At 42.3% G+C, this 14,964-nt stretch overlaps 1 protein-coding gene across 6 annotated transcripts in view; it reads right to left on the reverse strand.

Moving 5' to 3' along the window:
* Window positions 1-14,964, reverse strand: part of Col4a3 (collagen type IV alpha 3 chain) — a 129,849-nt gene that overhangs the window by 63,319 nt on the left and 51,566 nt on the right. For all 6 annotated transcript variants that reach the window (XR_010043478.1, XR_010043481.1, XR_010043480.1 and 3 more), the window contains exons 2-3: window positions 4,365-4,421; window positions 2,600-2,689 (exon numbers count right to left, since the gene is read on the reverse strand). Coding sequence is in view for 2 of the 6 variants with exons in the window: in XM_063237220.1 (XP_063093290.1) it covers window positions 2,600-2,689; window positions 4,365-4,421 (147 nt within the window). In the remaining 4 variants the exon portion in view is untranslated. The remainder of the gene's footprint in view (window positions 1-2,599; window positions 2,690-4,364; window positions 4,422-14,964) is intronic.

A 14,964-nucleotide genomic window follows, 5' to 3' on the forward strand; every position in this document is an offset into this window, starting at 1 on the left:
AAGCAGAGTAAGATCCAGGGTAGGAGGAAAAGGGAAGGCTGACCTCAGTCTGTGTGTGAAGTGGTGAACTCATTCCGCCAAGGAAGCGGAAGCCAATGCCAGTCCGAGCCCCCAAAGAATCAATGAAATTTTCAGACTCTGCAGAATCTGAATGACTTTTCAAAAGCAGCAGACAAAGAGAATATGTCTGTGAATATGACAGTCATGGAAATGGGAGAATTCCCCCGAAACAGACACCTTTTGCATTTTTATTGTACACTGTAGGTCTGGGCTTAGATTCCTAGTTTCAAGAGTTTTATTCTAGCATTGGACATGTGGTATAAGAAATATTTACATTTGATCTTTGCCCTCAGTTGCTTGTACAGGGCTTATAAAATTCTTGTTTCTTGAATGACAAGGGTGTCAGGAATATGTTTTGTTCTAATATAGTCTTTGATTCTAGTTGCTGACACTGAGCCCCTAAATTGTTTGCAATTTTCTGGGGGTTAGAAACAGCTTTCACTCAAAAGAGGCGGTTGGGTTCCTGGGTAGAAGCTGCTCAAAGGAAAGAACCAACTGTGCTCGGATGCTTGGGGCTTTCTGCTTCGGTCCCCATCTTTCTGTGAGCAGCGGGGGGCTGGAGGCTAAGTTTGCAATTGTGTCTTTGTAAGGAAGCCTCACTAAGAATCCCTAAGTCACGCAGATTTCAGAATTTCTGGGTTGGCGAACACTCGTGCACCAGGAGGGTGATACATGCTGACTCCATGGGTCACAACCTCCCGAACCTGGGTCTTGTTCAGATCTCCCCCTAGATCATATCTCTTCAGCCGGAAGTTCATATGTGTTCTTCTCATAAATTGGTAAACTTAAGCAAGTGTTTCCTTGAGTTCCATGAGCTGTGATAGCTGTCAAGCCTGAAGTCCTGGGAGCTCTCATTTGTAGTCAAGTTGGAAAGAAGAGTGAATAAACTGGGGACCCACTACTAGTGACTGACATTCAGAGTGGGGTGGGCTGCGCAGTCTTGGGGGGCTGAACTCTTCACCTTGGCATCTGCTCTAACACCCGGTACCAGTGTCATATATAACTCAGTAGGAGGATAACCAGCTGGTGTCCTGCTACGGAATTTGTAGTGTAAAAAGAAACTCCACATAATATAATACAAGTTTTGAATTCTGATTTTGGTACCTATTAGTTGTGTGATCCAGGACAAATTATTTAAGCACCCTGCCAGTATTCTTAACCATGAAATGAAGTTATTATGGGAACTCACAGGGCCAGTGTGAGCAACAGATGAGACACAGTGGAAAATAAATCGCCCAGCTTTTGCCACACACTAAATACACAGCATGTTGGCTTTGATTATTGTGTAATATCATGTACATTATGCTAATACATATTCTGATATAGTATGGAATTTATTAAAGACCACATAACTTATCAGTTGGCTCATAGCCTCCTGGAGACCAGTAAGATGAATGTGTATGCATGAGAGCCCAGCAAGTCCAGCTGATGACCTCAGTAGGAAAGGATAATCAGCGTATCCAGAGGTCATGCAGTTATTTAGTAAATGCTCTTGAGTATTTGTTGAAACAAAGCCCTTTGTGGATCACAGACTTTAGAATAAAATAGTATGACTACTGTGAAGGGTAGCAGGCTCCGGTGAGAACTTAGAAGCCCATTGTTTAAGGGACCAGGCAAAGAGGACCCTATGAAGGAAGGAATGGATGAGGAGACAGGAGGCGAGTCAGGGAAAAGTGTTCCAAGTGGACAGACAAATGAGTCGAGGGCAAGAGAGTGAGCCACTTAATCTGGAACAAAGCAGAGAGGCTCAAGTCAGATAAAGACACCAAAGTACCATTAATGGTGGTCATTGGTGACTTCCGCAAGGATGTTTTCAGGGGAGAGGGACAGAAGGCGAATTATTGGCTAAGGAGTGAGTACAGAGAAATGACAGCATTTTATTCCTTCAAGAAGCAAGATGCAAAGGAAAGACAGGGAGGAGAGGGCAATATTTGGCTACAGGACCTAACAAATCCACAGGGCGTCTGATGCTTGGATGGTAAAATATTTTCATGTATAGGTATGAAAGAAGAAATCCAATTTCAAAGTTTAAGCTGGAATGTACGATGAAAGAGGACACACATTCCAAAATAAAGACCTCGGCCTGGGGATTTAGCTCAGCAGCATACGCGCCTGCCTTGCAAGCAGATAGTCGTGAGTTCAATCCCTGGTACTGATAAAAAAAAGAAAGAAAGAAAGAAAAAGAGAAAAAGAAAACCAAAATAAAGACGTCACGGGAATCCCAGCGATCAGGTGCAGGTGGATGGATGGATAGATCTTGAATGGAAGATGAAAAGACCTCATCCTCTCCTATAGAATGCAGGACAGGGCAGATGCAGTGTAGAACTGGATATGAGGGGGAGGCAAAGGGAGAAGGTTGAGTAAGGGACTTGAAGATCATAGTGATGGCCTGCAATCATCTTGAATAGGATGCTGAGGGCTCAGCTAAGACTGAAGATCAGGAACTTTTCATGCATTCACTAGTGAGTGAACTACCACATGGAACTGTCTCTGGGGTCTGAAGATGGGTTTGATGAGTACCAGAGTTTTTCAAGCTTACCTTGGGTCCCTGGGGTCCAGGAAGGCCTTCAGGACCTGGGAATCCTTTCTGGCCTGGAGAACCAGGGGGTCCAGGAAAGCCTTTTTCCCCCTGTTACAACCAAAACAAGATGAGAAACACACAGAACAGCAGCTCTCCAACAACACACACACCCATGACCACTGCATTCTCCACTTCATTGACTGGATAATGATAGTTTGCTTATTTTCTTGGATTAAGAAAATATTCATTAGCGCTCTGCAGTAGGTGTGTGGGTTTGATATGTCTGTAGGTTTGAGTACTTTCCTTGGGGCTGTAGAGGCTTGACCTCCCCAAGTAGTAAGTAGTTGAGCTATGCAGGACAGAGATTAAGCAGAAGGAATGAGGAAATGAAGGAAAAGGCCAGTTTGAAAAATCAAAGTAGTGGAGTATGGACCGTGGGGACAAGTCACTAAAATATGTTTTGAGAGTGTCAGTTAACACTACCATGCAGGTTACAAGGTTTAGGCCTTTCTTGATTACACAAGAATTAGTAGTTCAATCTGCTATCTGTGTATATGATACAGAAGACATTTCGAAGATAGCATAGCCAGAAGTACGAGTTAAAAAAATTTTAGAGAGAGTCAGATGGTACTAAGGGAAAGTCTTCAGAATAGGGAGGCCACTAAGTTCATTAGGTCAATGGCTGACAACATTCCCCAGGGAATAATCTTCCCATAGATATGGGTCTTTGGATTGTTCCTTAACATTAAAGAGGGCTGGTTCTTTGTGTAATTTCATTTTGCAACAGGAAAAACAATCAAGTCAGCTATTTTACATTTGTGCATATGAATGCACACACCCAGTAAGAAAAGAGCAAAAAAACTTGCTACAGCCCATTACTACTTAGATATTTTTTCATATTCTAGAAGTGCAAATCGTAGACAAACAAAAAATCCTTAAATGCAAGATTGCATTCACAGCTTCAGGAAAACACCTAAGTCAAACTACACACGACTTATAACTTAAAATAGATAAAACAATAGTAGTTACCGTTAGCATATAATTTATATGTAAATCATTTCATCTAAAGCACTTGAATATATTTTCATAAAATTTTTACAGACATCTTTCAGTATCGTTAAACAATTAGTGTCCCCGAGAAAAGCGTTTTGTGAATAAAGAACAACTTTAGTTCTGGCCCCATCTTTATTATCACAAATTGCAAGTTAATGGAGCGAAGTAATGAGATTTCACAGCATTCCTGTTTTTCTGGAATTCTGCGATGGAGCTATTTCTATTTTCCTCTGCTGAACTTGTTTCAAAACTGCACGCAGCTGCAGCGTGCTTCCACCAGGGGGGGATCGCGTACCAATACCGTGAGACAACACCCAGGGGTTTCAGTGTTTATTCAATGTTAGGTCAAAAACAAATCACATGGTTTTCTTCCCTCATGTTTATCAACCTTGTAGATAGGGTGTATCTGTGCCTGGAAGTTTTTTTACAAGTTTTGGTTTTCCACTAACTTGCTAGTGATTCCCACAGATCAAGAGAGCTAACAATTTAATTACCTGTATTTATTTACACAAGGTGTCTGAGGTTTCCTAGAAGTGGCTCCCGCCCGTTTTTTTTCCTTGGTGTGTGTGGGGGGTTGTTTATTTGTTTGCTTAAATTTATATGCAATTACTTGAAGATTGGATTTGGGGAATGGGACAACATAGTGATGATCTTTCTGGGCGGGTGGAAGAAGAGAGCGACACTTGATGACAAGGACAGCGAGAAAATCAGAGTTCAATCTGGCTGTTACCTTCTCGCCTTTGGTCCCGCTGCAGACACACTGGCCTTTGTCCGAACAGGCACAGCCCTAGAAGAGGGAAACAGGAAGGGTTTGTGTTAAGACAGCTTCATGAATCCGCTGAGAGGGCAGCAGCAAACAGGCCTCTCTGTTCCCGGAGTGCCAGACACTGGTGAGGTGGCAGTAATACATCAGTAAAAACAGGCCTGAAAAGTAAGACGATGGTGCTGTCTTGCAGGAGAAATGGCAGGTGGGCGCACATCATCTGGTTACACTTAGGAAATTTATAGAAAACGACAAAGTTAGCTTTTTATTCCCCCCAGAAAAGCAATTGGCTGCACCCTATCTACTCTGGGCAAATCCTTAGCTCTTTACCTGGCAGTGAGCTCGGGAACCCTTATCCCATCTAACCAGTCGTCTGGACACACTGAGAGCCTCTGTCCCCCTTGCTTAGCATGCAGCAGCACTAAGGAAGGTCAGCCTTTACCATTTTGTATCAGCCAGCAGAGGAACAAAGAGTAAAATAGTTATAAATTGTGGATTTAATGTGCTTTGACGTACATGATACATTCTTTGGTTATACATTAACCTTTTTCTTGATTTTATTTCTTCAGGTTAAAATTAACAGAAGCTTGCTTTCCTGAGGGGGGGAAACTATTAATTCATGGTAGAGGCAGAACAAGTCCAAGGAGGTAGGCTGGCTGGTTGATCTGGGAAAAAAAAAATGCCTGAGATATTCCTAAAATAGGGAATTCTGGGGCCAGGGAAATAGCTCAGTGACACAGAGCTTGCCTGGCAAGCGTGAGATGGTGAATTCAATTCCTACTACCAAAAAATAAGTAATATATGAATTTAAAAATAGGGAATTCTGTTTGTGCAAAAATTACCCTCAGCTATTAACTGAATATATTTCCTTACACCAGGATAGTGGTTTTTCAGTCACTCATAGAAGGGAATACATATCGATTTTTGGATACTCATTATTAATCCTCATCACATTTATGCACATTTTAATCTGTATGCATGGAAAGTACTAGAGTAAGAAGGGAAGTATAGTTTCCCCTAGTGCCAGTTATTTGGTATTGTAGAAGACTAATCCTTCCAATTTTCCCGCCAATTGCGTGGGGTCATTCAGTCATATTATGACTTCTTATGTTAACCTGGCCTTGTTAAAAAACGTCTATGTTCTCCTGTGTCACACACTCAAGGACATACTACAGAGGCCCCAGGGCAGCAGATTCCCTTACCTAGGAGATGCTTTTGTCCCTGGATTCAAACCAAGGCTGCCAGAAGGCAGCCTGTGGGATAGTGAGGCCAAGTTCATTAGGTCCAATGGCGACAACATTACTGGGGTGAATAATCCCTACAGCCCTGTGTTGGTAGAAGTGTGCATACCCTTTATGGTCAGTACCACAGGGAGGGAGGGAGCATCATGTCGCTTCTGCACAGTGTAACAAGAGCCCAGACTCACACTGAGGTGCAGGGCACAAAGCTCAACCTGCCCAGGGCTTGGTGCGCCAGGGTGCACAGAGCCCCAACTTTTCAAACATCAAGTATCTCTGATTCTTCAGACACCCGGATGCGACAAGGGATGCCACACAGTATCTGGACTCAGAACACCCTGTAGCCAGAGAAAGGCGAGGCAGATTCTTGGTCTTCTAACCCCAGGTGGCAAAGGGCCAACCTTTATTTCTTGGAAAAAGAGGCATATTTGTCCTTACCATTGGAGGTTTTTCAGACTTAAAGAAATTGTTTGCTAATTTGCTTCAGGCTAAATCTGGTGCCCTTTACTCTCCCTGCTAAGGGAATATTTGCAGTTGTGCCTTCAGGCTGTTTTTTCCCAGAGAGAGAAGGAATCATAGACTTGTTTGCATCACTCTCCTGCCATATAATAGGTGTTTAACAGATGCTTGTGCCTGATGGTTGGTAAGCTGCATTCATTTGGACTTAGAATTTCAAGGCATATGAATTGTCTGGCTGTTCTTGGGTTGTCATGACTCAAATGCATTGTATGAATTATTAATGAGTAAGGTAGGAATGGCGAAGGATAAAACTAGAGGCTTTGGCTAGTTTAACACATTATAATCAACATAAAACTAATTACTTACTAATTTCTTCAATGAAAACCATTTTATGGGAAAATCTGTAAATCTTTAGAAGAATACATACTGAAAAGAACTGAAGTCTTGAAAACAGTACAATAAATATTCATATACCCTTGCATTTAGGTTTGCAAACTGTAGACATTTATCCCACCCACTCCATTTCTTCTCTTTCTCTCTCTGTACACACTCACACATTTTTGCTAAATTATGCATAAGTAAACTCTAGACAGCCTTTCACGTCATCCCTAATACTTCTGTACGCACCTCCCCCTTAGTAGGGTAGATTCTTATCCAAGTACAGCATTATTCTCAATACCGCTGTCAGATTATTGCTTTTAAATAATATCAGCAGTTTCATACAGGGTCCTTGCTGACCATAGAAAAATAAAAGTTATTTAAGGTGCAGTGAATGTTTGATTTTTTACCTAAGATTTCACTGAGACGAATGTGTGCAACCTGTAATTAATACGTGAAGTCTCGACAAGTGGCTCTCATGGTTTGAAGAACATGGTTTGACCGGACCCACTCAATTGGCATCAGAAGCCAAGCGTGTGCTCACGGGTTCACTGTTCCCAGGAGGTCCCGTCTTTACCTGGGGTGTGGCTTCCCATCCCCCCTCCCCAGACACTTGACTCCCCCTCGCTGTCACATATACACAGTATGTCCTCGGCTTTTTCATTATTGTCTCTCAATTTTGATCTTGGACTTTTATTGTATTTTGTTTATTTTCACATTAAAATAGAAGCCCTGATGGATTATGCAGTACCAGCTAGTTAGATAGTTGAAAAAGTCAGGTAAAAAAGAAGTGAAGCAAGGAAGCCAGGTGTGCTAGTGCTTGCTGGTAATCCCAGTCCCAAGGACACTGGGGCAGGAAGGTCTCGAGCCCAAGGTCAGCATGGACTACAGAGTAAAACCCTGTTTCAAAAAACCAAAACCAAACCAATCCCCTGAAAAAAAAAAAAGCCCCAAACCAAGTACAAACAAGCAGATACATGAACACCAGACACTTTAATTTAAAACACATTAATGGACATCAATCTTCAACCTTGTGAGACAGGACCCAGGAACGGTGGGAATTCTGTGGGAATGGGTCTGCTGTGTAGGGATCCAGTGGACCGCATATTGTACCCACAATGCACTGCCCTTAACAGTTTCCAGTGTGAGTACCCTTGAAAGAGGCCGACCTCTTAAGGACACTTGTGCAAGTACCTGAGTGTTGAATCTTTCTTGACATTAAACCATATTTTTCTCTAGTGTTTCTAGTCACCTTTACTGGTGCAGCAATTTTCTTTCAGTTTAGTTTTTATCAACCTTGTGTTCACAGAAATGGTTTTTATGCTTGCATATTTAATCGAGTTGTCATTGATGTTTAAATTATTTTGTTTTGATAACAGGTACCACTGAGGGAAATTACAGTAGGAAAAGCACGTTAGCAAGCATAAAGTGTGGTAGTGAGACAGGCTCTTGCTAGGGAGCTAGCGGAAGACTTGGGTCTCAGCTGGCCTGTTGCTTAGAAAGCATGGAGAGTGTGAGTCCATCCAGCAGTTAGTTGATTAAGGTGAGAGTCATCGCCAGATGGACCACCATACCTGTTCCCTGTGCATCCATCTGGTCAACCACGTACGTGTGGCCACTCTGTTGACCAGACGCATGACCAGGGCCACAGCTGACTTTCCATGCTAGAGTTAGCACAACTGCTCCCAAATTGTTCCAGCTTTAATTCTCAGTTAAACTGGCACGGCATGGGCTGCCTGTGCATGTGTATAATTGGGCTGACGAGGACTTCAGAGTATGTGACAATTTTGCTGACATGTTGATGCTTCTCTTGATTGAATGAACTCAAAATTATGGTCAGGGCAGCTCCCTGCCAGTTGGTCAGCTACTGGTCTAGAAACAAGCCCCACCCTGGGGTGTTACAGCGGCTTGGCTCCAGGCCTCCTGAAATCAGGCACTTCAGTGATTTTGAATGGTGATGGCAGGGGCTCAAAATTTAAGATAGTAAATTCTTTTTATTCTGCTGTCTTCAAAAAATTTTTTTAATTTGGAAAACTATGTTTCAATAAGTCAATATTCAAATAAATTATCTGACTAAAAGATACAAGGACCGAGTTTTTGTTTACATTGATTTTCATCCACTTGTGTGGACCTATTTTTGAAATACTATGAATACTTTAGTGGCATATAATTCATTAACTACTATTAAAGCTCAGCGGCATAAGCACCTGCCTTGCAAGCAGGCAGTCGTGAGTTCGATCCCTGGTACCGATAAAAAGGAAAAAGACAAAAAAAAAAAAAATGCAAAATCAGTGTGGTCAAAGGCTACTACTAACGACACTTAACTGATGGATTTTTCTAAAACAACATTTTTATGACTTCTCTTTTTCCAACAATAAAGTATTGCTTAGTTTCCTTAATGGAATAAGAAATCATTTATCATGAAAGGAAGCTCTTCATGATATTGTGGCTTCTCTGCACCTTGAAATTCAGAAGTGACTCAAGGTTATACCATGTTTCAGCATTTTCAAATATTAAATAGTTGACCTTATGAGACTCATTCTCAATAGTTGCATTCATTTTGAATGGCATCAATTAGGATGCAAAATAAACTTTCATTGTGGAGAGGCTAAGGAGGGTTCTAAGTTCAAAAATCACAGGTCATGTGTATATGGTGTACGGACCCATTTGTATAAGATCTACTCCTAGTTTTGGTGGCTGCTAACTGGAACGTTGGGCAGGTTAGTTAACTCTCTCATGTGGCATTGCAGTATTTTTGTTTGTTTGTTTGTTTATATTGGGAATCAAACTTATGACCTCACACTTGCCAGGCAAACACTGTGCTGCTGACCTACATCCCCGGCCCCCTGCCCCTGGCCTGGCAGTATTTTTATGAGGAGTTGAGATGCTGTCAAAGGCCACCTGCAGACTGCTGTGCATTTAGTGGACTTGGGCACTGGGGGCCTGCTCTCTCTCTCTGCAAGGTCCCATGCCAAAAGACACACACATGTGGTCAGCCGCACTAGCCATGTTCTGGTCATGTCATTTCTTTGTCACCCTGAACTAGCCATGTTCCTCCCACGTATTTCCTCCTGTCAAAGAGCCAGTAAAGTCTTGGAAATTATTTTTGTCACACTATAAGTGAACTAGTATTTGTTGATAGGATTCTTAAAGTGTGATCATTGATTTAGTATGATGAGCATAGGTACTACAATGTGTATAGTTTAATAAAGTATTGCTTAGAGATGCCTGTGGAACTTGATGCTTGTAAACAGGTGCCATATCAAACATACGATGGAAGTGAGACCTTGCAGGGACGCTGACCTGGCAGCTCTGGTGCGCTTCATCTCAACTCCCATCGTGCCCACACATCACCAGGCATCGCCCTCACGTCGCCCACCTCCCACCCATGCATCGTCCAGGAATCCCTGTGCATCACATGCTGTGACAGGCAGCGTGCCATGGGGGTGAAGGGCACCGGCTCCAGAAGCCGATTTCCTAAGTCCAAGTCCCAGCCCTGCCAAATCCCTGGTGTGACTTTAAGCCATTGCTGCTGCCTCAGTGAATGTCTCTGTGAAACAGAGTCCAGTTGGTTATCACAGGTAGGGCGCTTGGAAGAATTGTACTGTGCCCGAGATACTAATGAAGGTCTGTCGCAGTGAGCTGTTAGTGATCTATTCCCTTCTCATCACTCACTAACTGTCAGTTTAGCATTCACACTAATCTGCAAGGAGGAACAGTGTCTTACATCTCTACAGCACAGCAGGCAGTACAAAATCCTCTTTTTACTCTTAAAACAAATAAAGGGTCTGGGCCAGGTATTTAGCTCAGCAGCATAACTGCTTGCCTGGCAAGTGTGAGATCATGAGTTCATTCTCCCGTGTACCAAAAAAACCCAAAAATACAATCAATCAATCAATCAATAAATAAATAAATAAATAAAAAAGTAAATAAAGGGTCTAATTACATAGAGAATACCTTTTTTCAGGGGATTGAGCCCAGGTCCCTGCACATGCTAAGCAAATGCTTGATCTCTGAGTCACATCCCCAGCCTTTTAAATTTTATTCTGAGTCAAGGTCTCCCTAATTGTCCATCCTGGCCTCAAACATGCGATCCTCCTGCCTCATCGTCTCTCGTAGCTGGGATTGCAGCCATGCACCACCATGTACAGTTAAGCACATACATTTTCACTGTTCACTAACAGTCCAGAAAATGATTTCCAAAATAACCGTGGCCATTTCCCCTTTTCTACACGCAGGACATACCATGTCCCATTCCTGAGCTTGCTTGGGAAACAGAGGTGGCCTCCCCTCTCTGCTCCCCCACACCCAGGCCGGCTGGTTCAGTGGGAGGGGAAGCTGGCACCATGCGCAGCTGGTTAACAGCTCATTGAGCAGGCCTGTTGATTTTGCATTATGACTATTGACCCTGCCAGCCACTCTGCCAAGCCAGGCGCCTGAGGCAAAGGGTTAGTGTGAAAAGAAGAGCTGACCAAGTGCAGGCCAAACTGTGCCAGACAGACCCTTTGCGGGGCTGCCTCCACCCGCGTCTGCCTTGAGCACTGACTGACTGCGAGCCTTGGCAGGCTGCCCTGCCGGGAAGGAGAGGGACACCCAGGAGCGCCTTTCTGCAGGGCCCTATGGCCTACCCAGAAGTGTCATCCCCACACATCTCACTGCAGCTGCCACTTCCCATCTTTCAGCTCCCGGCCAGGAAGCCCTTGCTAGTCTAGACAATCTAAACCAGCCACCCGTTTTTGATTTTCTGGGTGAGAGCGGGCATGCAGATTGCTGCCTCTGACAAAAAAAGCTAGCAATCAGAGCTCATTTGGGAATAAACCATGTAAGAATGTTTTGCAGGCAGTGGTTTGTACCTAGAATCATCAATTCCAGGTTCTTCTTCTTTTTCTCCCAAAAGGTTTTAAATCCAGGAGAACTGAGAAGCCCCCAACACTTGTGCATGATGAAGACTCTACAGGACCCCTCCTTCGATGAGGGCATGGGTAGAGGACATGAATGCTCGTCAGAATACCAGTGTTTCTGAGAACCATGTATAGAGCTGTGCTCAGAACTCTCTTCCCTCTGTTCTGTTTCATTCACACCTCATTTTCTCTGATCTACGAGGAAACTGAGACATCAAGAGGCCAGGAGACCGTGGTGAGAACAAGCCTGAATCTGAACCCTGGGGACTCGACACAAAGTCATGCTCTCAACTGCTGTGGTACATTTTTTATCAACAGGTTCTGATGGCCTCCAAGACACTGCAAGATGATGAATATGCACCTTTTTCTGGGCCAAACAGTGTCACTGTACCTCTGATGATTCACCGTAAAGTGGTAAACATAACATGGTAGCTCATGAAACATGCTGTATAAACCAGAGGTTGACAAACTAACCCACAGACCACGTCCAGTTCTCTGCTCACTTCTGTGTTCTATGAGCTAAGAATGGCTTTTGTGCCTTAGGTATTTGAAAAAAATCCTGAGGCACGTGAACATTATATCAGCTTCAAATTTCAGTGTCCACAAGTAAAGTTTGTATTTACCAATAAAAATTTTATGGATTTTTTTCTCTCTTACTATGCAGATATCTATGGAATAGCCTTAATTTTGTTTCTTAGCTCATGAAGCCTGATATTTACTATTACAGAAAAAGTTTGCTGATTTGTGGTATAAACTGTCTTGATTATACTTTCCTTCAAACTAATGTTTGAAGCATTAAGATGGAAACTTAAAGGAGAACTGGTTTTGAGCTCCAGTGAGAGTTTTTCCACCTGGAACAGCAGAGAGGACTCGCTCTGTTCTTTCCATCCTTCCTCTATTTATCTCCCTTTCCCAGTTATACTTTGGTCCAAACTTGGATAGAAGGGGTGGGTAATGCAATTTGGAGGTCAGAAGAAACTAGTACGTCATATAATTCAAAAGTTCTCATTTTTTGAACATCACAAAGAAGTGAATTTTTTTTAAGAAAAAGTAAGACAAACAAGCTTGTCTTGTTTGTATTTTTCTAAGTAAGGGCAATGACCACGTCCAAACCCAAACCAACCAACCTACTCTGCTATCTGCCAAGCAACACTGAATCTATTATCCACTATGAGTACGTTCTATTGCAAAATTATAATAGTGTAAAGAAAGCAAGTAAATTCTCACAAGAACATCATCTACTCCTTTGAAACAGAAACTATTAGTTTCTACTTCATAAAAATTTTCTATTCCATTCTTATTTTTCTCATCCCTTTGGTGTGGGGGAAGTCTACATTGGCCAGCATAGGTTAAGACTCTAGGACACACACAAAAAAACAGCCACAGCTACCTTCTCCTGCCTCCTCCAGCTCCTCTCCCATTGGGTGCTATTTGATTTTTCACCTATTGCTGATGAATTTTCTCTCTGAGAGCTAAGCTCGTATAGTGACTTGTGTGCTAATGAGTTAAGTATTGATCAGTCTTCATTGCCAACTTAATTAGCTTGAAAGCCATGAAAGGGACTGGTAAAGAACACTGCTGGGTGTGTCTGAGTGGGTCATGAAGGTACGGACCTTGGTGTGATTTGTCAATTTCACTGGATTAAAAAATGACTACAAGATTATTAAAGCACACGCCTGAGTGCGTCGTGGTGGTGTGACGTCGGGTACTATTCATGGTTCCTAGCCCATTCCTCCCAGGTGCTCTTCCCCTGTTCTGTTTCCAGGTCACCATGAACTGTGCCAAGCCTTTCTGCCACGATGCTTCTGCCCAGAGCCTGCTGACCATGTACTGAATCTCCCGAACTGTGAGCTCAAATAAACTTTTCCTCCAGTAAGTTGTGGCTGTCAGGTACTGTGTCTCAATGACAGAAAAGCTGACTGATAATATACTTGGGCATTAGCAGTACATGTGCTTCGTGGTTCCTTCATTTTTGGCACTGTTCCCTTGCTCTGCTTCCTGCCTGCCATGAACTGTGCATCTTGACTCCACCATGACCTTCTAGCATATGTTCCCACCTTAGAGTCAGTTGACCAGGTTCTGAATCCTCTGAAACTATGAGCCACAGTAAACTTCTCCTTAAATAGTGAGTATCCCCTATTTTGTACCAATAATGGGAAAACTGACTGATATGAACTGATATGTTTTCTGGGAACCAATAATTCTCAACACAAAAACTGCTACAAAAGCTCCAAATAGCAGCAAATCCAAACTGCAGGTTGGCAGGTGAAGAAACATGTTGAGATATTTGGGGGCACCTTAGGTTTGTCTATTAGTAGGAGTGGTTCTTTCAGAAAATGTCATTGAAAATATTTTTTAAAAGTGTATGATTTGCATACAAAATCCACCTGTTGCACTTTATAAGATAATCAGAAAAGGAGCAGTTGATGAGACTTTCCTGTTAACTAACAATTGAACCTGTTACTTGAGAGTTCTCCAGCCTTCCCTGTAGTATGCTTGTTCCTTTGTTGGGGACAAACCTCCCTGGTATGGCCATCCTTAGGTCTTGTCCATATGGAGGACAGACAGATGCCTTATACTGCTTTTAAAAGCTATTCCTTGGCTAAATATATACCAATTGTCAAGAACACATATTAAATTGTTCTAAAATTCTATATAGTTTAGCTTGTGAAAATTGCTAGGAATTGCCAAAATCTTTGTTTTTAATCACAGAAATATAAGACATTTCAGAAAACATCTATTTCTTACTATTAACTAATAAACATGAAGGAAGTAATGCCCAGATGCTTGAGGGCCAGCTCTAAGACAAGACCATGTTCCCAAACAGATTTCTCTTTTAGATGCTAGGGACAAGTTGTGTTGTATCGTCTGAAAATATGGATGTGGCTCATGTAGCAGTGTCATTCTAAATAATGAACAGGAAAAACAGGTTTGCTTGTGTGGGTAAGAGTAATTCCAAAAACATAGTTTATTAAATACTTCCTTATTTGTCTTCTGATATTGAAATATAGAATACCAGGATAGATAAAGAATTTTTTAAAATTAACCCATAAAGCAATGAAAATAGGTGTGTCAATTAATTTTAATCATCAGCTTGACTGGATTAAGAGATTTCTGGAGAAGCTGATAGGATCATGGGGTATAAACTCACTTATGGATGGAGCCATGTATTTTAGCTGAATGTGCAGTTACCAGGTAGGGCCAAATCAGAAGGAATGGGCCACTGGAGGAAGGGCCTTCAAAAGGTGTATCTCTTCCCTGCATCCTGCCACAAAGCAGCTTCTCTGTACTATCTGTTTCAGTCATGACTTTCCTGCTTTGGAGACAGCCATGGACTGAACCCTCCGAAACCATGGGCCACCTTCTCCTTTACATTGTGTATGCTCTCATTTCATTCCAACAAAGAGAAACTGACCAAAATAATAGGTGAGAAAGAAGCAGAAGAAAACTGTCAATTTATGCTTGGAAGACAGACAACAAGAGGACTCTGAGTCAGAAGGATCCATAAGTTGTGAGTCCAGCTTATTTCTTTTGTTCTGATAACAAATGAAATTTAAAGAGAGAAAAGAAAAACTCAAACTCAAAAACAAG

Source organism: Cavia porcellus, unplaced genomic scaffold (genome assembly GCF_034190915.1).
Source record: "Cavia porcellus strain 051 isolate PalLab524CR breed Dunkin Hartley unplaced genomic scaffold, mCavPor4.1 scaffold_26, whole genome shotgun sequence".
Taxonomy (NCBI): domain Eukaryota; kingdom Metazoa; phylum Chordata; class Mammalia; order Rodentia; family Caviidae; genus Cavia; species Cavia porcellus.